This window comes from Micropterus dolomieu, linkage group LG06, assembly GCF_021292245.1.
Source record: "Micropterus dolomieu isolate WLL.071019.BEF.003 ecotype Adirondacks linkage group LG06, ASM2129224v1, whole genome shotgun sequence".
NCBI lineage: Eukaryota > Metazoa > Chordata > Actinopteri > Centrarchiformes > Centrarchidae > Micropterus > Micropterus dolomieu.
In genome coordinates, this window is record NC_060155.1 from 28,090,626 (window position 1) to 28,116,294 (window position 25,669).

At 42.3% G+C, this 25,669-nt stretch overlaps 1 protein-coding gene across 4 annotated transcripts; it reads right to left on the bottom strand.

Annotated features, from left to right (window-relative positions):
* Positions 1-655: 655 nt before the first annotated feature.
* Positions 656-25,669, bottom strand: asph (aspartate beta-hydroxylase; the record flags this gene model as incomplete). 4 transcript variants are annotated; one of them, XM_046052014.1, is given in 12 exon segments in its annotated part: positions 656-3,152; positions 4,869-4,913; positions 5,035-5,076; positions 6,218-6,341; positions 6,423-7,001; positions 8,725-8,796; positions 9,428-9,543; positions 10,731-10,811; positions 11,657-11,746; positions 21,754-21,822; positions 23,823-23,867; positions 25,502-25,669. In XM_046052014.1, coding segments are annotated over 12 exon segments (1,439 nt in total), but the record flags the coding sequence as incomplete, so codon positions are not given.

Genomic DNA, 25,669 nt, shown 5'->3' on the forward strand with positions numbered 1-25,669 from the left:
CTGTAAAGATTTTTATCTGAAGTGTCACTGTAGCGGGCTATTTTGCTCATGTCTGTATAGGTAGACCAGTTACTGTATCTGCCCGCCATACAGCCCATACAAATGGATCTACTACAGGTGAGTTGGAGCTCCAGCCCCGATGACTCTTGCTCACTGATGAATCTTTTTCCAAGAGATTAAATCAGTCCTTTTTATTTCTTTATCTATTTTTGTACTGATTTATTAGGATCATTTTAATTTTAATCATGTATTATTTTGTGTATATGTTTTTGCAAACTATTGTTTTTACCTTTGCTTTTATTTATTTACTGTCCAACTACTGTGCATCTGGCAACTGGGTTCATGGGGGATGTGAGGGATTGCATGGAGGGACAAGGGATGGGAGTTGTTTGGGGATAGTGTTCCTTATGAAAATGAAAATGGAAACAGTTTCTGCGCTACGTAATTTGGATTGTTGGCCACTTGTACACTGCTTCTGTTAATATGGCCGGCTCCTTTTCTTCTCTACAATGTTCTTTAGTTTTACACAGATTTGGCACCTTTGTGTCTTTGGCAGACATCGATGTGTTGCATGTTGGTCTTCAGTAGAAATGAGCGGCGTGGGAGCCAAATCCACAAAATGTATTCATAAAAATAAAAAGACTGGAGTCGTTGCTGTGTTGTCCCAAACCTTTTTATTGCAGCAACAGCTCATTTACAGAAAACTGACACTTCAAAATCTCTTTTCCACGACCCATCATTAATCATTACTTCACAATAATTTAGTCAGCATTGTCAGCGTCTACAGGACAGTATTAGATCTGCAGACAACACGGCGAGGCAAAGAGATGGGTAGTTTTTAAACCAACAATTTTAATTTCCTATTCAACTGTGGAGCTCAGACTACTGCACACCTATTATCCTGTTTTCAACCTCGTTTGTCTGTAAGCAAAGCTGCACTGTGTCATCACAACCCTGTCCAGCACGTACTGAATTCTGATCAAAGATTAGTAACGGAGAAAAAAAAAAATAGAGATGTTTCCCCGGGGGTTGCTGCTGCAGTGTGGTTCCTCCACAGTTTTAAATGATCTGCTCCTCCTTTTGTATCCTTAAGAGAACAAAGTTTTTCCTGAAGTAGCACAGCCCCGTAAACCTGCCTTTCACAAACAGCTTATGGCTTTTGTAAAAAGCTTTTAAAGCATTTTCAGAAAAATTAAAGAGTTTTTTTTAATTTTATTTTTTCATTTCTCCAAGTCCTTTTTAAAAATGTTCCTTTTTAAAAATCTAGAAGCTCTCTTGGTAAAGATTGTAATCTTCAAATATTAAAAAGCTTTTAAAGTTTGACTTACAAAGTGTTAGGAAGTAGAAAAGACCAACTAGAAAGACGACAAAACATCCTACAAAAAAGGAGCTGGAATGTGCTGCATCCCTTAAAAACAAATCGGGTAGTTAAAGTATAAGAGGACCACAGACACAACGTGGGACTGTGACACGTTCTCTTCTCCTACTATAACCGTAGTGTTGTAATTAATCCTACAACGGCAGATCTACATGTTGTTTATTGTCAGTATTACAACAGAATGTGTTATCCTCAGTGCTGCACTCTGTTTCCCAACACTGTCTTAGTGTCACAGTTACGTCTCATGTCAAACAGGGACACAGAAAAAAAGAATTCACCTTCACATTAAGAAACAAAACGTTTGGCTTTTTTAACTCCACGATTTTAGTTCTGTGATGGCATGATGTGGCAGCTGATGGATCAATTATGTTTTTTAAAGTCTCATGTGAACAGTGACTAAAGAAACATGTCACCAAGTCCGGCTTTAAGTATGTAAGACACACAACTATGTTGGAGGCAGTGAAGTTTCGCAAAAAAACAAAGATCTTGGTTGATTTAGCTGGTCAGCTAGTTACGGCTGTTTTCGCCCTGTGAGCCAGAGAGACCAGATGTTTTTACACTGAAAGAGTTATCTGGATCGCACAGGGTTAAAACACGTCCTGCCTGAATCTGGATCCACGTATAGCTGGTGTGCATTTGAAAAAAATATATAATCTCTACACCACAGTGTGACAGCTTTGCGCCATCCGTGGCGTCCTCATTTACGTCACAGTTTAAACTTAAAGAGCTGAAGTTTAAAAGTTAACAACTTCAGCTCAAAAACGTGTTGATAGTCTAGTTAGATGGTAATCTGATCTGAAATAAGTGAAATAAAACAACGCAAAAACAGCTAGGAACCTACCGAACACAAAAAAAAACACACAGGAGGTAAAAGGTAGTTAGGAAAACAGTCTCGAAAAACTACATCACGACATCTGCGGCTCACAGATTAGGATTATAGCAAAAGAGATTTGTCAACACACAAGAACGCACTCATCCTGGGGTACATGAGGAATACAGCCGCACTCACACTCACACACACAAGCCTTTTTTTCTGAATTCACATGCTAGCATATGGCTCATCCTGGAGTCGACGCATACTGAGTGGTAAATAAAGGGGCTGGGTGAGGAGGGGAGAGGTGAGGGAGGGACAAACATCACAACAGCTCTGCATAGAATCTAAAATACTGTGACCAGAACTAAAATGATTTACACCAAAACACAGCCAGAAAATTACATTTTTAGTTTGATAACAAGTTTGAAAGTAGTTTTTTTTTTCCCCAGCAGGAGGGGTTGGGAAACTCTGCAAACACTCTGCAGTGTTGAGAGGTCAATTTTGAATCTGTGAAGACTTCAAAATAAAGTTCCAGACTGGTTTAATGTAACAGCTCTTGCAGATATAAGACTCTGGCAAACAGGCTGCACGTAGAGCACCGAGACTTCACACAGCCTGAACATCTGGTCACAGAACAAAACCACCCTGAACAAAAATAAAAAAACGGGTGCTCTACTTAAAGAAAAGAGAAAAAGAAAACAACAAGGGCAAAAACAGGAGTACCGTATTAGTAGACAATTCATCCATTCACTCTCACATTTATACCAAAAAGGAAATTCCAAGGAAGGCGTAAAAACAGAGGGAGGGAGGGAGGGGGGAGAGAGGCGAGTGTGGTCACAACGACTCAATCGTTTCTCTGGAGGTGGAGAGGTGCATCATCGCTCCGAGCACGCCCAGGTGGTGCTGATGGTGCAACGTCGGTGGGTCCCTGCTCCGCGAGCATGCTCAGCCTCTACGTTTCTGCAGGAAGCACAAAACAAGGACGGCGTTTAGTCTTCACCTGCGAAAGACATCTGTTCACGTTCCGATCCAGTTTTATTTATTTATGGTTTACAAAGTGCTGCACAAGGAATAAAACACAGAACACACACACACAAACCATCATTCTATAGTTTAATATGCTGCTGAAAAACGAGGCCGCCTCTGGTTCTTAGCCTGGTTTTAGGGGCCACCAGTCACAGTGGACACAGACTACACGACTTTCAGCGTTGGCGTTGGGTGCCGTAACTGTTTTTTCACGCTGCTTTTTGTGGAGTTTTCTTCTGCAGCGCTAGCTCAGCTACCGTTAGCTTTGCTGTTATATTGAATCCAGTTCTCCATGATCCTATGTGATATGTGTGTGAGTGGTATCTGGCACCGAGATGTTAGCAGCAGATCCTTTAATTCCTGTAAGCTGCGAGGTGGGGCCTCCACGGATCGGCTTTTGTTTGTTCAGCACATCCCACAGACGCGTGATTAGATTGAGATCTGGGGACTTTGGAGGCCAAGTCAACACCTTTAACTGGTTGTTGTGTTCCTCAAACCGTTCCTGAACCATTTTTGTTGAATTATCCTGCTGAAAGAGGCCACTGCCATCAGGGAATACCGTTTCCATTAAAGAGTGTTCATGGTCTGCAACAATGCTTAGGTGGCTGGTACGCGTCAAAGTAACATGAACGGCAGGATTTCCCAGCAGAACATTGCCCAAAGCATCACACTGCCTCTGTCGGCTTGCCTTCTTCCTGTAGTGCATCCTGGTGTCATGTGGCCACTTTCTTCCGTTGCTCCGTGGTCCAGTTTTGATGCTCACATGCCCATTTTAGGTCCAGTGGACAGAGGTCAGCTTGGACACCCTGACTGGCTACACAAAGTCAAAGCCACTCAAATCCTCACGCTTGCCCATTTTTTCTGCTTCTAACACATTAACTTTGAGGACAAAATCTTCACTTGCTGCCCGATATATCCGACAGGTGCCATGGGAAAGAGATAATCAGTGTTATTCACTTCACCTCTCAGAGGTCATAACGTTGTGGCTGATCGGTTCATGTACATTTATTTCATAGACATGCCCTGAGGGTTATGATATAGCCATGTGTGAAAGATAAAATTTGGTGTACGTGTCGATTTAGTTACTGTAGAGAGAACATTTGGTGTTTCCTGTACTACTGATGCAGCTGTAGCTGCTGAGTGGATTCTGCTTTGTGGAAAAAGACAAAAGTCCTTTCAAAGCTTTCTAGTAAAGAACAGATAATGTGTTTAGCCTGAAGGATTAGAGAGAGATGCACAAGGAAAAGTCACAGTACGCCAAAAACATACTGCAAGATAACGCAGAAGTAGTCGTTCCCTTTGGGAGAAGTAGAAAAAGCAAATCATTTAAATCAGATAGTAAAATAAAATGTATAAAAATAATAGGCTGTCTTATAAAAAAGTGTGAGGGCATAACTTTAAATACAAATGCTTTAAAAAAAAAGGAGGAGAGCAGCAGAATCAAATAGTTGTACAAGATGTTAAGTATTTGTGGTCATGTTCCAGTCTCAGAGCTTAACCAGGTTATGTGACGTGCTTCAGTAAGAGCAGATGGGACCACTACAGGAAACTTTAGATGAACCAGCTCTGCCTCATTCTGAGCTTGGAGTAAGATCATAAACTGGACTAGTCACCCTTATGAGCATGAAGTGGGTTGAAAACAGTGTTTACCTGTGGGCTCATCCTGAATCTCTTCCTCTGTCTCAAACTCTGCTGCTGCAAAGAGAAACACACAGTAAGAGGAGAAGAACTTCAACATATAGCCATGATATCACCTCACAAAGCTTCTGTCCCCACTAAATGCACAGTAAATCTATCGCCTTTAGTTTGTATTTACCTTCTTCTGCTGCCTCCTCTTCCTCGTCTGCTATTTCTGTCTCTGTGGAACAAAAGAAACAAACAGCTGAAACCACGAACAACTGTATGCTCCAAAAAAACAAAAAACAAAAATCAGTGAACACAACACCGACACAAAACATCCTCTTTGGATCATCAGCTCCAACGCTTCACGCCAACAGCTTGGCAGACTTTGTAACGTGAGAGTAGATTCAGGCACACCGTGTTTCCCACATAATGACTTTTCTTGGGCGAGCAGCCAAATAATATTAAAGGCCGCCAAGGTACATTAACGGAAGCCCAGGTATATCCGGCGGCCCGTTTTAGCATGTTGCAGAGAAACACAGAGAGATATGTCAACTGGTATAACGGTAGCCAGACGTGCACCACTGCACTACCTACATCTTGTGGCGACGTAGACCGCAAGACTATGATTGGTCGGCTTGGTTGCACTGCATTTCCTGCGAGCTCCCAGGAAGTGCTCCGTGCTTTGAAGGCAGTTTTACCAGTGACCAAACAAGCGGTTGTAAAACGGTGGATACTTTCTTTTGAGCATCACAACCCCCGCAAAACGACTCAGAATTTGATCCATTCGGCCGATAACATTTGGAAAGTCTAGAAGAGACGCACAATTATTATTTTACCGCCATTTAAGTTAGCGGTGGGCGAAACCAGAAGTTAGCAGGCTCTCCTGCAGAAGTCAACACAGAGGAACATAGAAACTCCAACGCCAACTAGCGTTTTGGCGATGTAACTGCACTCTGACGATTTATGCGAGTGTGGTCGCATGTATGCAGCGATAAACACTCTTCTAGCATATTACTGTGGCCTGGTCTGAACCTGCAGAGAGCGGCTGCCTGAACGCTGTGAGGAGAAGGACTCGCCTTCCCGTCTGTTTTTGTCTCATCCCCAAATCGACACATTCGGGTGAAGCCGTGTTTAAAGTGGTGACTTAAACGTTGCATTACAGTCCTATATCGTTGTCGGTTTGACGCTGGACAGTTTAAAAAGGACTAATCAATCAAAAACGATGCAGCAGAACCAAATATTTCGTCTTATTTATTACACGTTTTTCTTATGTTATGCTAATATATCCTCCAGCAGAGAGGAGGAGCGGCTACAGAGGTCTGGTGAATTCACATCTTAAACATGTGTAGGGTGTAGAGACATAGAGAGCTCTTTACCTGGTACTGTTTGCTCCTCCACTACTTCTGGAGTTGCCTCTGCGTCTGCAGCCTCTTCTACAGCTTCTTCTGAAGGAGCTGCCTCCTCCTCCTCTTCTACAGCTTCTTCTGAAGGAGCTGCCTCCTCCTCCTCTTCTACAGCTTCTTCTGAAGGAGCTGCCTCCTCCTCCTCCTCCTCTTCTACAGCTTCTTCTGAAGGAGCTGCCTCCTCCTCCTCCTCTTCTACAGCTTCTTCTGAAGGAGCTGCCTCCTCCTCCTCCTCCTCTTCTACAGCTTCTTCTGAAGTAGCTGCCTCTTCTTCTGCTACATCCTCAACAGCTTCTTCTATTGGAGCGGCCTCCTCTGCAGGAGCAGCCTCCTCCTCTTCTGCTACCTCTTCGACAGCTTCTTGTGAAGGTGCTGCCTCCTCTTCTTCCACTGCCTCTTCCTCCACAGCTTCTTCTGCAGGAGCAGCCTCCTCCTCATCCTCTTCGACAGCTTCTTCTGAATGTGCTGCCTCCTCCACGGCTTCTTCTGCAGGAGCAGCCTCCTCCTCTTCCACTACCTCTTCGACAGATTCCTGTGAAGCTGCTGCCTCCTCTTCAGCTGGCTCCTCGACCGCTTCTTCCGTAGCAGCACTCTCTTCCTCTACATGCTCTACTTCTGGCGCCACCTTCTCTACAGCAGGCTCCTCCACCACCACAGCCGGCTCTGATGCCAGATCCTCCGCCTCCTCCGCAGGCTGGTCTGCCATCAACTCCTCTGCAACTTCCTCAGCTGCTGGCTCCTCCTCAACAGGAGCAGCCTGAATTAAGCAACAATATCAGGGGTTATAAGAAGATATGCAAATGCACCTTGTGGTGCTAAAGGATATTTAACTTTATCATCTTTAAAAACTGAAACGGTCCAGCAGGTAGCGACAAAACCAGAGCCATAGTGGAACGTGGTAACTATTTTCCATAAAGGGGGATCAGTTACAGCAATTTTCAGGGCTCTAGAGTGCAAAGAATTTGGTCGCACGTGCCCCAAAAAAATCTATCCAGTGTGACAAAAAAAAATTTCTTGGTCTCACTGGTGCATCAGTGTTGAGTTCTGCAGGTGCAGGTCAGGCTAACTTCTGGTTTAGCCCTTCGCTAACTTGAACGGGGAAATCAGGTGCACGTGAGGATACGGCGCAGGTGAGTAATTTTAATTTTCAGCGTTTCATGCACTTTAAACGTCAGCACTTTCTAAGTTTTGTGTTCCAATAATGAAGTTTTGGGCATTTTTGGTTTGTGCTGTGATTCAAATAAAGACAAACGTTTTCCTGCAGGTGTTCCTGTTTACAATCACTCACAGAACTATTAATGTGTACAGGAAATGACAGAAGGTTAGAATATACTTGGTACTGAAAGTGCACCTAAATTTTGTGGCGGTGCACCTAAGTGAAAAATTTAGTCACACCACTGAAACCAATGCACAGAGCTAGTCTGAAGCCCTGATTCAACATGTTTACTGTGTGTCTTCCATGAAAAATAAAGTGTTTTCCTGCCCTGCTACGCTACTTACATCCATGTCTGTCCAATATACTGTATGTAGTGAATACTTGGAAGGAACTGAATTTTAAAATGGGGGCATAAAACTGGCCCACATGTTCTTGATTACTATGTAAAGATGGATTCTTACAGAGTAGAGCTACATGTGCTTTTGTTTTCTCCTGGTATGTAGGCCTCTCTATGAGCTGTAGGTGAAACTCACTCACAGGACCACGATTAGCAAGGCGCCGTTTGCAGTCACGTGATTCAGATGACGCAACAATTTCAGAATAGCGGCAGGAAAGATAAGATTGAGGGAAAGCCTGTAATGTGCCAGTTATTGTTTACTCATTGTGTTGTCCAAGGAAACGCGTGTGAAATCTGGAATCGCCAAATTCAGCTAGAAACCTGTTTTGAGGTCACAGTGATGTTTGAGTCAAAAATATCACCAATTCATTTTCCAAATATGGTCAGCAAAAAAACAACCCGAAAACATTATGCAAGGCTCTCTGTGGTTCAGGCTGTTTCTCTGCTAATGAGCTCTGATTGGTCGCCAAACTGGAGGACAGTCAAGTTACAGCTGACTGATTTCAGACAGAGTGTAAAGAGAGACTAAACCCAGAGCAGGTTGAAACAAGAGGAAGACATTTGTAGATTCAGGGAAAATGTGATTAGCATGAATCATCATTACTTTGTAACTCTAAGAACCTGCAGACAGGTGCACTGGGGGTCCAAGCACCTGCAGCTTGTGGAACTGTAGAAATGTTTGAATGTGTTGAAGTGACATGTTAATGTAATGTAATCTATTTCAGAGGGGGAAAAGAAAAATTATCTTTCATTTATTTTAAATTACTACTTTTTAAAAACTACTACTTATTATATAATGTATATGTGTCACTGTTTTTCTGCACACCTGCCAGTGTGACTCACATCGTCTCACTTACTGACGGTGTATTTATTTTCTTAAATTTACGACATTTGGTTAAAAAAGAGCAACGTCAACACTGTCCATACCTCCTGAACAGGAGCATCTTCTTCCACAGCAGGAGGCTCCTCCTCCAGCACCTCTGGGTCCTCCTCGATCACCTGAAAAGGGAAGCCTAAACGTCATCAACAGGTTCACACAATTTTTTAACGGATTCCTTTAAGGTCTAGGTGTTTCGTCTAACTGTTGCATGACACAAGTGTGTTAAACTGGCAGAGATGGTAATTTCAGCCTAAAGACCCGGGGCAAGTTGAGCTTACATTTTATCACCAAAATTCATTTTAGACCAGAAACCATCATGTCGTGCTTCTATAAATAGAAGACAGACAGGGATCTGGACAGAGTAGCGGGAGAGGTCCAGGATTTGTCAGGTGGAAAGGAACCTCATAATTTACAGGATGACTTTATAGAAGCACATTCATGTGAAACAACAAAAATTACAAAATTACAGCTGCATTGTTTCTTGATCTAAATGCAATGAACTAACATTTGAGTTGGCACGAAAAAATGAGATCGATGTCCCTGACCCCCCCACAAAAGGGCACTTTTTTTGATCCAAAAGTGATTATTCCCAGAGATGCACCACATCCTGAAATATATGGACATATTCCAGTTGGAGTCACTCACTTTAAAGGAGGCTTCAAGTACAACTGAAAAGGACCAAAATTGAAAGAGCATCAAAAAATGGCTGGGATCAGTTCTACCGTTTTATCAAATGTGACCTGTACCAACCTCAGGAGTATCTACAGGCTCTGGTTCTGGCTCAGGTTCTGGCTCAGGTTCAGCTACCACCTCAGGTTCCGCTGCCTCCTCCAGTGCAGCTTCCTCCTCAGGTTCTGGTTCTGGTTCTAGAGGGACAAGCAGAGAGTTGCACAGGTTCTCATTTACATGCACACTCAGAGTCTGTTCCTCTATCCCCGTGGGGACATCTCATTGGCGTAATGCTTTCCCTACACCCCTTACCCCAACCCTAAAACATCATCTTAACCCTCAAAAAGGTGTCTCTACCAGTCAATTTTTGTCCTCCATCTGTTGGTGTGCGTTCACATTAAAGTCCCAACCGGGATATAAAACCATGAAACACACACGTTCATCCAGCAGGAGGCATTTGACACGGAGAAGAGTCCGGTCCTGTTAATTTCTGGGCTCCTTTGCAGGAACTACTGCCTGCATTTGTCTTTAAAATCTTTAACTTTACAATTGCTATACATGTCAGAGGTCACACACCTCTGGAGCAACGAGGGGTTAAGTGTCTTGCTCAGGGACACAAAGGCATGTGTCTTATCCACTGCACCATCGCCACCCTAAGAGCACTACAAATAGCTGAAATTAACGTAAGTATCTTTATTCAACACTCCTTTTCTATGTTTACCATCGCGGGGAGGGAGGGGGGACAGTCGTTACCGTAACAACACATTTTATTTAGTGTTATTGGTTGCATTTGAAGCAATAAGTTTTAAATCCAATCAAAGTTAGTATGTTAACAAATAAATCAGACAATGTAAATGTTCATTCAGACCCGATAACACTATAAGATTGAGTGAAAAGACTTGAAATTTCCGGTGCTGCTGGAAAACGCAGGTATTTAACAATAAGCGGGGCCGAGCGCAGAGAGAACAATGTCTAGTTTCGGTGTGACCAGATTAGAACCTGACGAGTTTTCCCACACGGTGAGTCGCAGACAGTTTGTGAGTGAGTGCTAACGTAGCTGGTAGACTTTTGCAATATAACCATCTAAAAACTGAGGTGCAACCTCGCTGTGTGTGGATTTGTGGTGAGATTTCTGCCTAGTTTAGTTTTCCACCTCCTTGTCTCATCCTAACATTTTAGCCACCTGAATTTTGTGTTTCCCTTTAGATAAGTAAAAACATTTCCAAAAATAGTGTAAAAATCTCGTCAGCCGAGTATCTCGTCACACCCCTACGGTCTTAACTTAATCTGATTCTGACAAATCTAATTTCTCTACATTCACAAACAGTCTGCCTGCATTGATGAACGCCAATGCAGACCTTTGCACACAGACACACTCACGTACCTGGAGGTGGTGCAGAAGTGTCGTCTGCTACTGCAGCTTCAATCACGTCTTCCACAGGCACTGGTTCAGGTTCAACTATAGCTGAGGAGAGAGCCGTAGTGGGCAGTGACTCATCTTGGGAATGCAAAAGTTTTCAGTTTTTGAAGTAAAGAATCACCTGATTTTGTTCCTGGTCGAGCAGATTATTAAAATAAGCTGTTCAACTTAAGACTCGTTTATATAATTATTAGTCACTATTACGGTTCACCTTGACAATTCTTTAGTAATATAAATATTGTACATACCTAGCTTTATATTTTTCTTTATATTTTATACTCTATTTATATATTTCTTCATCTACCTATTTTCTATTATTATTCTATTAAAAAGTATTTGATTCTGATCAGATTAATATCCTAACCCTACATTTAGTCAATTTAACAAAGTAAAAAGCAGGAACAGAAAAAAAATAAGATGTCTAAAAATGATGCAAACTGTTTCACAGAAAAGTTCAACGTACAGCAGAACAGTTTAAAAAAAGAAACGTTTGCATACATTTGTTTTTGTGCCTTTTTCCATTGAAGATCACTAAAAGATTATGCATTTTTTATATGAAGTTTTAGAATTTTCTTTACATGATTAATAATGTTCGGTTAAATGTTACGTTGTTACTATAAATATAATCGTCTCAGAGCATTCAGACTTAGAGGTTTAAAGAATAACTGATAGGAGGATTTAACAACCACTGATTTCGACTCATCTGTGGTGTATTTATCGTCACACATAAGCTACACCTGGACAAAGCCTTTACATTTCAGTTCACTTTGCATTTCAAAAGAACAACTTTTAATAAAGAAACCCTGTTAGCTCTGTATCCGTGTGACGCTGCCATACCTGTTTATATACAGTCTGTAGTTTTTATGCATATATGGGAACATGTGCGGTACCTTCTGGTGTCACTTCAGGTTCAGGGATCTCCACTGGAGCGGCAGCTTCTTCACGACGGGAAGTGACGACAACAGCCTTCTCTTTCAGTCCTACGTGAGATGATGCACATGTTGTTGGCAGGAAACACATGTTCGTGTACAGTATGGACACAGGATATGTACGTGTGTATCGAGTACTTGATTGAGCACATACCAGCCCACATCTAATGACTGGGGTTTTAAATGTTTGTCAGATTTATGGGTATCCACAGTATGAAGATACATGTATGTGATGCACAGTGAAGGAACTTGTGCAGGACGCTGTAAGTAAAAAAGTGTGGCAAAGAAAAGTGAGGTAACATCACTTACATGAATCAACACTTTCAATCAAACCATCTACAAAGAAAGGAGGCGTAGGGGTTTCTTTTGCTGACTTTTTGTCTTAATGTGTGTGAGGTCTAAACTGGAGTTGATCTGAGGTCAAAGATTCATAGCATGATCTCCTTTTGTGTAGTCTTTCCTAACGCACACACATAAAGACAGGATCCTCTGGTTAGAAAAGAGACACTTCCATGTATCCAGAAACTTTATTGACAAAAGAAAATAACACATTTTTCATGGTGTAACACAAAACTCCATAAACTGTTTAGGGTATCTAACCCATCGTCTAATGTTTTTCAATCTAGTTCAAATCTAAAACATGATCAATGACACTGAAGTAGTTATCTTGCTGTGCTTTTTCTGACCCTTGCAGTTTTAAAATCGTACCCTTTCCCACTACTCCCATCCTTCTCAATCAGCCTGTCCTCATCCTAAAGTTGCATTTCCACCGCAGGTACTTTACCCAGGAACTAGGAACCTTTCATGGAACTCACTGCATTTCTACTGCAGGGACCAGGCTGTAAATTAAGTTCCAGGTACCTCCAAAAAAGTCCCGTCTCAAACCAATAAATCAGGACCAACAGCAGCACAACTTGAATCTCCTCCCTGGTTACTGCGCTGTTGCAGTGTTGCATAAATAAAGATGCCTTTCCGTCACTTTGTCTGGCTGTGCGATGCATACCTCAGAGTAAGAAAAAACGGCCTAATCTTCGCAGGTCTTTAGAGCGTGGTGCAAACGCTCGCAACGCTGGGTTGAAGGAACCTTTAAAGTTCCTTGAAAAGTAGTTCCTTGGGACTAAAAGCTCCAGGTACTTTAGGTGGAAACGCAACTTTAAAAAAGGACAAAAATTATGAAAAAAAACAACGGAGGTTGGCTACAAAATCTCTCCAAATGAGAAGTGTTGCAAATTCCCAGCACAGCGCGTATGCTGCGCAGCACTAAGCTGATGTCCACTCGCTACGTGACCGTGAAAAATTTAATGTTATGCATATGAATTAAACACAAAGAGACAGTCTAGCTGACTTAACTTTTTTCTTTAACCCTTTCAGCAAATAAACTGTTCTATTGTCCAGTTGTTGATGCTGGGCCTATTAACATGTTGCTTTCCTACAATACTTGGTTTTAAAGCCTGTACTTTACATTATTTCAGTTTTAAATTCAGTGAAATAATATGGTGTTGGTGGCAAATAAGCTAATGTGTGCACCATGAATATGGACCAGCTAGTAACCACTCTATCTGTATCTGGTCAAATAACTCAGGGTATAAACTGAAATCCTTTAAATTATGGAGCTTATTAGATCCCAGACTATTGGTGCAGATACCAAAACAATATATGTACAGCTATACAAGAACTTTACTAAGAACGGTTTTAAAATTGGCAACAATTTGAACCAAATCAGAAATAAATGAGTAAAATGTCCTTTTTTTTTTTTTTAGTTCTTTGGTGCAACAGACACATTTTGGTCAGCACCAACATGACCTTCACCCTAGCATTGAAAATTGTTAACGCTGGCTTCCTATAGGACCAAAATATTTCTCTAAAACCTTATCCCCGACTTCATTTCCTGCCTCCTCTGTTCGATTTCTCAGCTTTGCTTCTCTTTTTGTCTTTGGCAGACTCCTTCCCTCTGCCCTCGTCATCCTCCTGTGCTTTCTTTCCCTCCCCCTCTGTCTCCCCTCCTTTCTTTGATTTCTTCTCCCCTTCCTTCCCCTCCTTGCTCTCGTCTTCCTTTCCCCCATCCTGTTTAGCTTTTTCCTTCCTTAGTTTCTCCAGAGCCTTCTCCATCTCTTCTTTCTCTATCTTCTCCTCTTCCTCTTTCAGCCTGGTCGCCACTCTTTCCTTCACTCTGGCGTTTATTTCCTTCCTCCCCAGCTCCAACTCCTTCTCCTCCTCCTCTTTGGCCAGGAGCTGTCTCACCTCAGCCAGAGCCAGCTTGGCGAGCTTCTTGGCCTCCACGCGTTCGTGGATGATGGCCAGCTGCTGCTTTAGAGCCTCCCGCAGCTTCCAGCCAACATCCGTGGTCTGAGAGGTTTCTGGGATGGAGGAGCAACAACACTGTTTGGCGTTGCACCATTCTGTTATTGAACGTCGCCACACATCAGGCAGGATTAAATTTATCCACAGCAAGACCAGTGCCATGCCATACTCATCTTATTTTGTAGACCACGCTGGTCTGGTATACTTAGTTAAAGCTGGTGCATTAAAACCAGATTTACACAAGTTTAATAAAAAATGTACTACAATGAAGGGGTTCTTGAACACTACTCAGGTTTAACACACGTTTTACTTTTCATCAAGAAGAGAATTAAGCCAAAAAAAATGCAATCACTGCAAATCAGCCCTTTCAGGTTAATAACGCATTCACAGAACAATTAAACAAACACACTCCGCTGGATTCAAAACCACAACGGGAGAAACTGAAGCTTCATACATTAGTCTAGACCACACCGTAACACAGCACAGCGTCATGCAAGTGTCTGCATGGCGATACCTTTCTTAGCTCCTCTCCCGGCTGCATCTCCAGGTTTTTCATCTGATGTTGCACACAAGACAAGAATTACAGTGTACAGAGTTACTCTTTTATCGTTAGACACCATGAAGTGCTCCATTTGCAAAGCTCCATATTTTGTCTAATGCTGCATGAAGCTAATTTCTGCCTCAAGCTGAAGCAAACATCACTGACTTTTGTTGCAGAAGTGCGCTGTTGCTAAACAACTTAACATGGTAAAGAACTTTGCTAAATAACACTACAAAGATGAAACTCAAGTTCAGCTGCGCACAATCCGACTGAATCTTTTCACAGCCGACATTTTGACTCGTCAGAGCAGGAAAAGCACAGGTGGAACACATTTCTGGCTCAGTTCCTGCAAGTGTCCCAATAATGACAGCGAACAAGCATGCACAATACCCAGGAACCAGCTCAACTAAACACAACACAGTCCTTTTTTATGTTATCAATGACACCTGTGCTCAGTTTTAATAAAAAGCTCTATGGTAGTTAGTGCAGGAAGGAGAATCTGGCTTTCAATCCTCTGAGCAACATCTGAAGAGAGTGACACGTTTACATGCGCAGTGGGGTTGGGCTGACATTTGCAAGCCAGTTTGATATTAAGCCAAATACCAGACCAGTAATTGTAAAAATTGTGCCACTAAGTGTTCTGTGTGACTCAGCCTCCCTGCGAGTGAAACATAATGAGCCCATGAATGAGAGTGAAAGTGCACAACCAAGACAGCTTCTCACAACAACCATTCAACTCAACTTTGCTTCTTCTAAAGCCGAGGTCACCAATAGACCGACCCAGCCCAGGTTCAGACCCAGACTCTGTCCAAGCCTTTACCGCACCTGTTTGGCGACCCAGGAAACTTCGATCGTTTGCATGAGCATCTCACGTGAGGCTATTCAGCCAATCGCAATGTCGTTTTGCTTATAATTAATGCAATACAAGTTGGATTTAACGCCGTCGATACTCAAATTTGCCAGAATGTCTCACAACGACAAATGCCGGCTCAGATGGTTTGCCTGAAATCAAACTGGTTTAAGCTCGTATACTGGATGGGAAGGAACCCAACCCTCATTATATGTGGAGACACTTGCAGACAAATAACAGCTTTGTGTCCACTGCACACTACCACAGCAGGACACAAATGTACTTTACAAGATGCAGAATGAAACACTTATGGATGCAGTGAAGGGAAAAAAGTTTTCAGGCCTAATATTTATCACCAACTAGAAGTCATAGTACACACTTTTAGAGATCACCATCACCTCAGGTTGCACAAAGTAAAGCAAACTATGGTACATATTGACAGGCCAAAGCCAGTAGCCCACCTAAGCCTAGAAAAGCCTCTCATTCCTGCCAGATACGCAATTCCTCTTGTTGCTGCTGTTCCTCTGCGCCGAGAGCTCTGGTTGGACTGGAAACACACAGTAATAATACACAAGCGTTATCCCTGACACTACTTAGCCAGAGTAAATATAATTAGTCCAAAAGATTTCTCACTGTGTCACTGAAAACTAGCTCCATGTGTAGGAAATGCTGGTGGAGACTTTTCATCTTCCAGAAAACTGCCATTTGAGATGGATTTTAAAGCAGCTCACAAAATCAGAGCTACAATGAGTCGGGCCAAGTTTCCTGTTAGCTTGTGTCAGTCTGGACAGGGAGGCTCACAGAAAGGTCTACGCTAAGGTAACCAACAAAGTCAGGGTCAGAAACTGATTACAAAAACAGATATTTCAAGTTGTAGTAAACGCAACAACTGGTAACAACCGTTAACAACCCCAGCGGGGCTGTTCAATATGCTCTGCCTGTCAGGTGTGGGAGTGACTGGAGGCCGAGAGATTTTCAGGCTGACTCAACAAAGCCTGAAAGAAGAGGGCTCTCTCACCAGCAAGTTATAGTAGCTATGAGTTCTGTACATGCTGCATCTTTCAGTGTCGGCTCTTGTTCAACAAGCCAAAGCTACAGTCACTCCACCCCAGAGCAGGAAGAGCCTGTTTTTAAATTAGGTGCATTCATAACAGCCACCAGGTTCCCTGCAAACCTGTTGACACACCTTGTCAAAACGCACACCACAGCTGTCTGAGCTTGCAGCAGCGATTAATAGATTCCATGTTAACAAATCAAACATGCCTCTTTCTCTGCATCACCTGTCTCAGCCCTCTGACTCTTGACGCATGCATCACAGGGCTGAAGCATTTGTCCCTAAAAAACAAGTGTGCGCAACCTGGACCAACAAGCACAGTTTGCTGATGATGCAGTATAAATATGTAATACACTGTTAATAAATGTGTTGCATGAACATTTTTCTCTGTTCTCTCATTTAGGAGCACGAGAGTCCTGGATCACACGCTCCTACTACACTACACTCCTCTCTCCCATTTGACCCGCAACAAAAGCAACGGTTTGAACATGAACCCGTGCGTAGTCACAAACCTGAACCTTGGACAAACAAACTAAAGTTTTAGGTGTCATGGCTGACAGCTAGTCTAGGTTTAAAGGAAGAAGTATAATGTTTAAAAGGAAAATAAAGGAGGAGAATGAACAGACAGTGATATACGCTGTTGCTGAGCAGAGGGATGGCACAAGACTACAAACACAACAACAAAGCTTGCTCCCTGCAGAACACACAAGAAATGAGATCGGATCTCAATATGCAAGTTAGATAGGCAGATTTGTCAGTGCCAGTGGAGAAGCTTGCTATCACTAGTGCCATGTTGGAAACTCAAGTCAATTTTGTCGAATGCAAAAGCCATGCTGCCGTACGGGCTCTTATGTTTACTTTGCAGAGGAGTTGTTGTTGTTGTAGCTTTTTTGACATGGAGAAGCAGAGGTAAGTGAGGTTTCTTCATCTTGTTCGGCGGATTTGTTCCCTCAGTAATGTGGCCGAACTGTACGGATGACATCTGGCTGAGAGCCAATCGAAATTTGAGCAAGACCAACTTCACAAAAAGGTTCTGGACGCTCTGATAGAATTCCAACTGCAATGCGTTCTGGGCGCTTTGACGACGGCATTTATGTGCATCTTTTTTTAATGCAGATTAATGATATGAAGTAAATATAAAGCAGAAATTCAGACAAAAATCAGGAAACTTGAACTTGACAGGGGTTTAAAAAAGTATAAATTCCTGCTTACGGTCTAAAAGTCCAGAGAAAAACGTGCAGGATTTGTTTTCACGGCATGCAACGATATGAAAACACAAAATGTCAGAAAAAGGGACAACCGAGCAGCTGTCCAAGTGCAAACCACCTTTGCATTTTGTGTTATTGAGTGTTGCTGACCAGTGTTGCCAACATGGTTGTGCTGAATAGATTTAAAAATAACTACAACGTTTGAGAGGACTTCTAAAAGTGTTCCTGAGTATCACGTCCATATCCCAGAAGAGGGATCAACATCAACATCATAGAAAACTCCTTCAAAAGTATGTCACACTCTGAAGATTCTGCTGATGCAAGACTGAAGCTTATTTGTCTGAGTCTGACGGTATTTGTGTGGATTCCAGTGTGTGAAACCAGGGAAGGGCGGAGCCACACAGCACAACGTTAGCCTGGATATGTTCATGTCCAAAGCTAGCCAGTAACCAAAGTTGCCAAAACCTGCCAAAGTAGGCAGAGAAAGTAGTGGAGGAACAGTTCCCCTGCGACTGTAGCTTGGCCTGTTGGATGTGAAGGCCCTCCGTTTGAAGACAAGTTCATTAGAGGATAACGGGGCTGCAGTCGGCCTGAGGTTATTGGTTATGGAGGCCAACGATGACGATCCTCTGCCCGCGATTTCCATCATCTTTTGCGCCTCTTGTTCTGACCCCTCCCTCATCCTCGTCCTCCTCTTCCTCATCCTGTGCCTCCACGACTCCTCCGGAGGTACTGTGCTGCTCCTCTTCCTCCAGGGGGTTTATCAGACCGTACAGGAAAGTGAAGAAACCGTTTAACCAATCAGAGCCGCCGCCCTCCTCCACTTCTTCTAACCAATCCAGAACCTCGGACTCACCCTGACCATCGCCCTCCCTGGTCAGGCCTACGCAAAAAAAAAAAAGAGGGGGGTGGGGGGAGGTGGATGGGACGTTTGGAAGCGTGTGGAAGTGAGGGGAGGTGGAATAAAGTGAAGGTGGGAATGGAAGAAACTAATCAAAAAAGAAATGGAGAAAATAAAAGATATAATGAAAGAGGATTACGAGCAGAGGAGGAGAGAGGAGGGAAAGAAAGAAGGAGAAGGGAAGAGAGGTTTTCAGCGTAGGTTAGGCAGCGAGGGCTTTACTCAGGCTTTAGCATCAGCAGCTGGAGTAGGGCTGTCTACACATGACCAAAAACACTTTGTGCCAGCCTGAGCCACAGTGTTAAAATGGATGAAGCTCATAGCGGTGCTGAATTTACATTTTTTAAAAAGCATATAATAATGCATCAGTGTTGAGCTGAGCTACCCGCACTGACTCCGCATCCAAACAGCCGAGAGTTCAGCTCACACTGCCCGTCATGTGGAGACAGCCTTACAGTCAAACACAAAGAGTTTAGACAAGAAAGACTTTAGCTAAGGTTTCCAAAAGTTAATCTGCACTACCTACAGTGCCTGCCTGCTTCATCAATGTAAGATAGTACAGAGCTAAAACTGTCATGCAAGAGAGCAAAGAGCAGAGACTGTGTAAAAGAAGTGGATGAGGTCTCTGTGACGTCACCCGTTGGGTTGTGGACTAACGTTTTGAAGCTTTGAGTTTTGGCCGCAGCCATCTTGACTTTTTGTGTGACCATATTTGGACAAAGGTGCATTCGTAACTCACGTTAACTGGCAAGGTAAGAAAAAAAAGAAAAAAGAAATAAGAAGTACTTACCAGAAAAAATGAACAGCTGACTTTTTTAACATGTCAATCATAAGGTAGCCCCGCCCTAAAGCATCCTCTGCTTTATCGTTTATTTTCTACGGGTGGAAATCACTAGAGGCCCCACGATACGATATTATCACGATTTTAAACATATTGCGATGTATTGGAATTTATTATCTTTTTTCCAACTTCAGATTGTGTTCCCAAAAGAAAACTCTTTCTAGTGGACTGAAAAAGCAATTGATTTTATTTAGGGGTGAAACAATTATTCGATTAAATCCATAATCCATATACGTGACTATTTAGCGCGCCGTTTCGCACAGACTTTTCTTACTGTCGCACATCGCGCTTACGCTGTGGTCAAGTGAACACGACGTGATTATGGTGCCGCCGTTTGCAAAGATGAGGAAGAGAGAGAGAGAAAATAGCGAGGCACAAAGAAGAAAGTGTCCAAAGTATGGGATTATTTCAAGCTAAAAGAAAACAACCCGGGGGGGATAAGACACGTGACTTTGGTGTGAGAGACCCGGGTTCAATCCCCCACGGTGACCCATCCACCAATGTGTCCGTGAGCCAAACACTTAACCTCTACTTACTCCTCTGACATGTATGATATATGATAAAAGATCCATACTTGTGTCGATACAGTATTGCCACAGAAAATATCACGATACAATGCTGTTTCGATTCTTCCCCCACCCCTACTATTTTACTCTGAGTGGGACCATAATTTACTAAATGAACATCATGCTGTGTTGAAGACGACTTGAAACTAGCGACAGACCATAAACTCATCAGGAAAGAGTTTGCCGAGGTCATAAATCAAGGTGGAAGTAGAGTTATTTTGATATTACTCCGGTCTAAATGAAGTTCCCCGTGTTTGGGAAGCTTGAACACTTGAAACTTTATCAACAGGACAGATTGCATATTAATGTTATTTACAAAATGTCAATAAATATTAACAGCAGACCACCTCCTCGTGCCAAGTTCAGTATGTTTGGGAGTTATAAAACCATACAACATGCAGCAGACATCACATGTGGAATAACTGCACTGAAGACAACTGGGAACGGCAACATCTCTTATCCAGCTCCCAGCTGTCTTGAATGCTTTGAGCTTCAGATGTGCTCCAAAAACTACACCGCTGCAACACAGAGAAGGGTGTTGGACAGAAGGAAATCAATGTGGTGTTGTGTGTGAGAGGGCAGCTGGAATTAACCTCCCAAATCAGACAAGTGAACTCCTCTAAAGTTGCCTTAACCAGACCAAACTCTGGTCCTGATGGACCTCAATAATTCCATCTTTTAATAACAGCATATTTCTCAACCCTCATGTGTTCATTACAGCCCTACTGCAGTGCATCGTCTGCAGTGTTGGGCAAGTTAGTTAGGTGCTGCACGAGTATGTGCTCCTCAATCAAATAGGACTTTTAATATGCCTAATAAAAAAGCTTTCATAATCAATATGTGGCGATCAGCGTTGACAATTATCCAAATTATAGGCTAATTATGGGAAACACTGCTTTCACTACCACCCCCCCTTCACCCCCAAACAAAGCACTCTCTCCCGACTTTAACTATTATCATATTCAACAGCAGCAAGGAGTGTGTTTTTACAAAACATATAGCCTAGACCCAACGTTTCTTAACAGCACCAGCTGATATAACAAAATAAAGCAGTAAAGTTTTTCTGTACATGTAGCCTGTTTATTAGAGCAGTTACAAAACGTTAACGCCGCTCTCTCCCGACGGGTCCAAGCATCAGTGACAGCAGCTGCCGGAGTTTCTCTCGCTGTGCTGCTTCTGCAGACGCTTCGATAAATCAGATGTAGAATTGTTCGCGGTTGAAAGCTTTTTGCTGCTCGCGCAGAGTTTACAACAGACGACAATGTTCTTGTAGATCTCTTACTGTATTGATGCTTCTTGTAAGTCGCTTTGGATAAAAGCATCTGCTAAATGAGTAAATGTACTGTCATGTAAAGAGCACCTACCTTCTTAGGTTGGGACCTAAGCTTTAGGGATCTTAGACCAATTAAAACTCCTTTTTTATGTGGGGCGTTCAAAGAGACACACAGGGTTGATTTTGGATTACAAACCAGTTTAGAAAAAACACACAAAGCTTCACAGAGGTCATTAGTGTTTGGGGAGCTCAGCTTAATTGTAGGACTAGAGACAGTCATGCAAAAGAAACCCAAATTTCCATTTTAATGTAATTAACCAACACAAAACACACTTCATCAGCGGCTTGCAGAAATGCTCAAACCGTACCGAACAGTTTCATGACTGTGGGAAACAGTAACATGTACCTCGACACTAATAATGCAGCGATGATTTTAGATGGAGACAAACTGATTCCCTTTGTTTTTATTTCTGCAAGACATTCATTATAAAAACGCTAAAAATTAAGAGATAAATCAACTTGCCTAGCAGAACTTTAGCATCCTCGACATCAAAATCACCATCGCCATCTGCATCGTATGCCACCAGTTTACCTACGGCAGCAACAGACACACATGTAGACTTGTTGGTTGTTCTTGATTCATTGTACATTTACATGCAGCAATCAACACTTAAAGAAAGGGACACTTAAAGAAATGCACCAAGCTCGCGGGAGACATGTCTCACCCGGTCATTTAGTCTGTTGGGCAAAAGGATCCTTCATAAGAACAAAGACATGTTGGGTGTCTGTGCTCAAATTGTTTAACCACGGTTACATTCAGCTAAAGCTTGGTGAATGACTTTAAGTGTGAGGGGTCGTGATGCAGGGAGACTGGGTGGGAAAAACAGGAAATGGCAACAGTCAGGGAGTTTTTAGCCAACATGACACTGAAATACTGCACCCAACAGGGTTTCATTTACTCCAACTTGTGTTCCAGGTTTAGGACGGGTTGAGTAACTGGACAACAGGGGACGGGATGGACATGAGGTCAGAGAGGAGCCCTGGATCTAAAAGGTTTGTTCAAACTAAATGCAGTACGTTCTTCACGTGTTCCAGCTGAACAAGGAAGAGAACGATCAGACTATGATGAGTTGTGCTAAAATCTATTCATTTCTTTAAAGTTGTTTTTTTTTTTTTGACTTACCAAGTATTACAATTAAATAGAAATATTTGATGAAACACGAACAAAACTACGGTTTATCTGACATTGTTTTTTCTATTTTTTTAAAAATGGTACAAACACATTCAGTAAACGTTTTGTTGATATTTCACTTTGATGTGAAAGTTTGAATTTATTTTTTTCTCTACTCTCAGCTAATGGCTGAACAGGGCCAGGTCACGTTTGTCAAGTGCAAAACAAATCCAATACAAAAATGGTTTATTACCGTTTTATCACATGAAGGTTAGAATTAAAAGCACTTAGAAGAAAAGAGTGATAGAAATATTGTCTCTTTCACAAGTAATCCATAAGCCGCATGATGAGAAGTACTACATGTGTCCAATAACAACGTCTTGGGAGACAAGTTTAATTTAATTTAATTTAAGACGCATGCGACACCTTTAACTGCTGGTCGGCCGACACGGGTTTATCACTGGCTGATGCCAATATTTAGAGAGCAGGGCGACTCTGCGTGGAACATGTTCTCTCAGCCAGATGGAACTTTTATTGAAATATAAACAAAGGGAGAGCGGAGTTCAGTTTGTCAGACGTCATTCAGCTGCTTTACTCTCTACAGCAGTGGTTCTCAAACTTTTTCACGTCAAGGACCCCTAAACTGGCACAAATTAGACCACGGACCCCCAATTGATGGGATTTTGTCCCAGGATCTGATAGGATTTTGTCTTTTAGATGTTTTATTCCAGAAAGTGCATGAAATACATGACCAAAAAAGTCATGCGTTCATGCGTCACTATGTTACTTATGGATGAACTAAAAAAATAAAAAAATAAAATGATTCCCCTTTTTGCTGGGGACCCCCTGGACCCCTCTCAAGGAGCCCTGGGGGTACCGGGATCCCACTTTGAGAACCACTACCCCACAGTCTATAATATCGGTTTAACATTAGAGCTGCTGTCATTTAGGAGAAACGTGTTAACATTTACAAAACGAGGATGGTGACTGAGGACATTTAGGGCTCCAAACTAACTTTTTCATCACCTTCCCAAAACTGACAAGATGGAGCGCTAGCATCGATCCACAGCAGCTCACGGACGAGGCTGCTGCTGATGTGTACGCAGACATTTCTTGGCCTCGCGAGTGCAGATCTGAGCCGATGCAGATTATCTCAAAATGCCAGATATCGGCCTGATTGATCCGTCTACCGATTCAACGCAACTGGAGGAGCAGCAAACAGTAAGGCCGGTGTGCAGCGTATTTTACTACCAAACCAATTCATGGCAGCTGGATAATTTATGGCCTTAATCCTTTTAGATTCAGGGCTCTGAGAAGAGTGTGTAAGGGAGGGAGGGGAGCACAACAACAATGACATAAGACAACAATCATTAATGTTAATACAGAGTGTAAGACAGATATGACTCGTGATTTTTTTTTACCTTGCAAGGCCTCGGACAGGTTAATTTGTAAGCCCTTAGCCTTGTCTGCATGCAAACACAAAACATGTATATTGGAACAATTGCAAGATCAAGAAATTAACAGAATAGATTTGTACTTTAATAATAGATTTCTACACAAACCACAACATTAAATCATTAGTGGTGCAGAGCAGTGACAGACCGTATTCTGTGAACAAAGGCGACAGACATGCGTTTAACAGTACATCTCATTACAGCAAACTGATGGTTATCGGGTAGTTCGGTACATTGTGGTCCACGTGCGCAGTCAGATTTATGTTGTTCATTAAATGGAGCTGTAATAAATGTTAACAACACTTCGGTTTCACGATTTAAAAAAAAAAGGTAACAAAAAAAGTGATGGTTTACAAGCCAAGACATTTATATGCTCATATCCAAAGTCTGACTACATAATCAGGATAATGTGCAGCACGACACTGAAAGAGCATTTAAATGAACTGAAGTTATTTGGGTGTTGCTTTCACTTCATTTGACTCTTATCTGCAGCCTTTTTGGTACTTTGGTCATAGCAAGTGTCGACCAGAGAATAGAATGAGGGGAATAAGAAGATTGTTGGATTGCGGCAGACTCCTGTCAGGTTGGCAATGACGCTGATCTGACGTTAGTGTTCTGATAATTGTAAATATCAGGTGAAGTTGTCCTGTCACGATCACTACTTTTATTAGATAAAAAAACAGTCTCACAAATAATTGAGATAAATTATATTACTGTCCTAGGTTACAAGCCCATTTTATGACACTTATTTAATAATAATAATAATAATAATAATAATTAATAATGCATGTACACCCTTTCAGAAAGAGCAACTAAATTTTTTTAATATTCAGACATTAAAATGACAATTAAATGAAATGTCAAAAAGAAAAAAAGAATTTATTCTCAATTTAAAAAACAAATACATAAAACCACTCAACCAAAACACCCTGCACCTCTGTGCAGCTTCAAATCCCAACAAGTGTTTCAGGAACAGTTTTGCCTGCCCCACATTGTTAATTTGTCCCATCTGGCACCCGGTTTTGTTTTTTGGCAGTCTGAACGGCTTCAGCATTTCAGAATCAGAGCGTTTGGCCTGCTTGATTTTGCTGACATGTTCAGATTTAGTTGATTTGGTAATTTGTCCTATATTATTTTTTTTTTCTTTGTGCTTCTGGTTACGTAGTGAAATGGTTTCTATTGTCACTTCTAACTGTGTTTATTGTTTGTATACAATCAGGAGTCTGCACAGGGTGTTTTATTTTGAAACTTGACCGGATTCTTTATGCCGTTTCGGTGTTTGACTTCCTGCCTGTTTTTTCTGATCTGTGCTGCTTGACACAGCTTCCATAAAAAAAAAAAAATTCACTACACCGCATATTCTCCACAGAGCAGAGCGGACACTGCAGCGCACCTGGTGGAATCACGAGCAGTGTCTAGAATGGCGTCGATCAGCTCCGGCGCGTCGACATGCCCCGTAAACACGAATGGGCAATATCTAGGTCAGCACAAATGATCAAGGTCATATCCAAATGTTGTACGATGAGTCTATTATGTAATTATCGTGACAGGCCTAGCTACCACATCTTTCTGTTTACGAGGTGGAAAAGAAAACAGAGAGCTACTCTTTAAGCCAAGTGTGTGTGTGTTTGGCGCCGTGTACTCACCCAGGACTCCCTGATAGTCGACCAGGTCGAAGTAGACCACAGCTACTGATGTCCAGACACCCAGCAGGGCCAGGACGATGAACCAGGTGAAGAAGCTGCTGCTGCTGCTGCCGGACCCAGAGTCTGCCTTCTTCCCATTCTTGTTAGCCGATTGGGTTTTGGTACCAT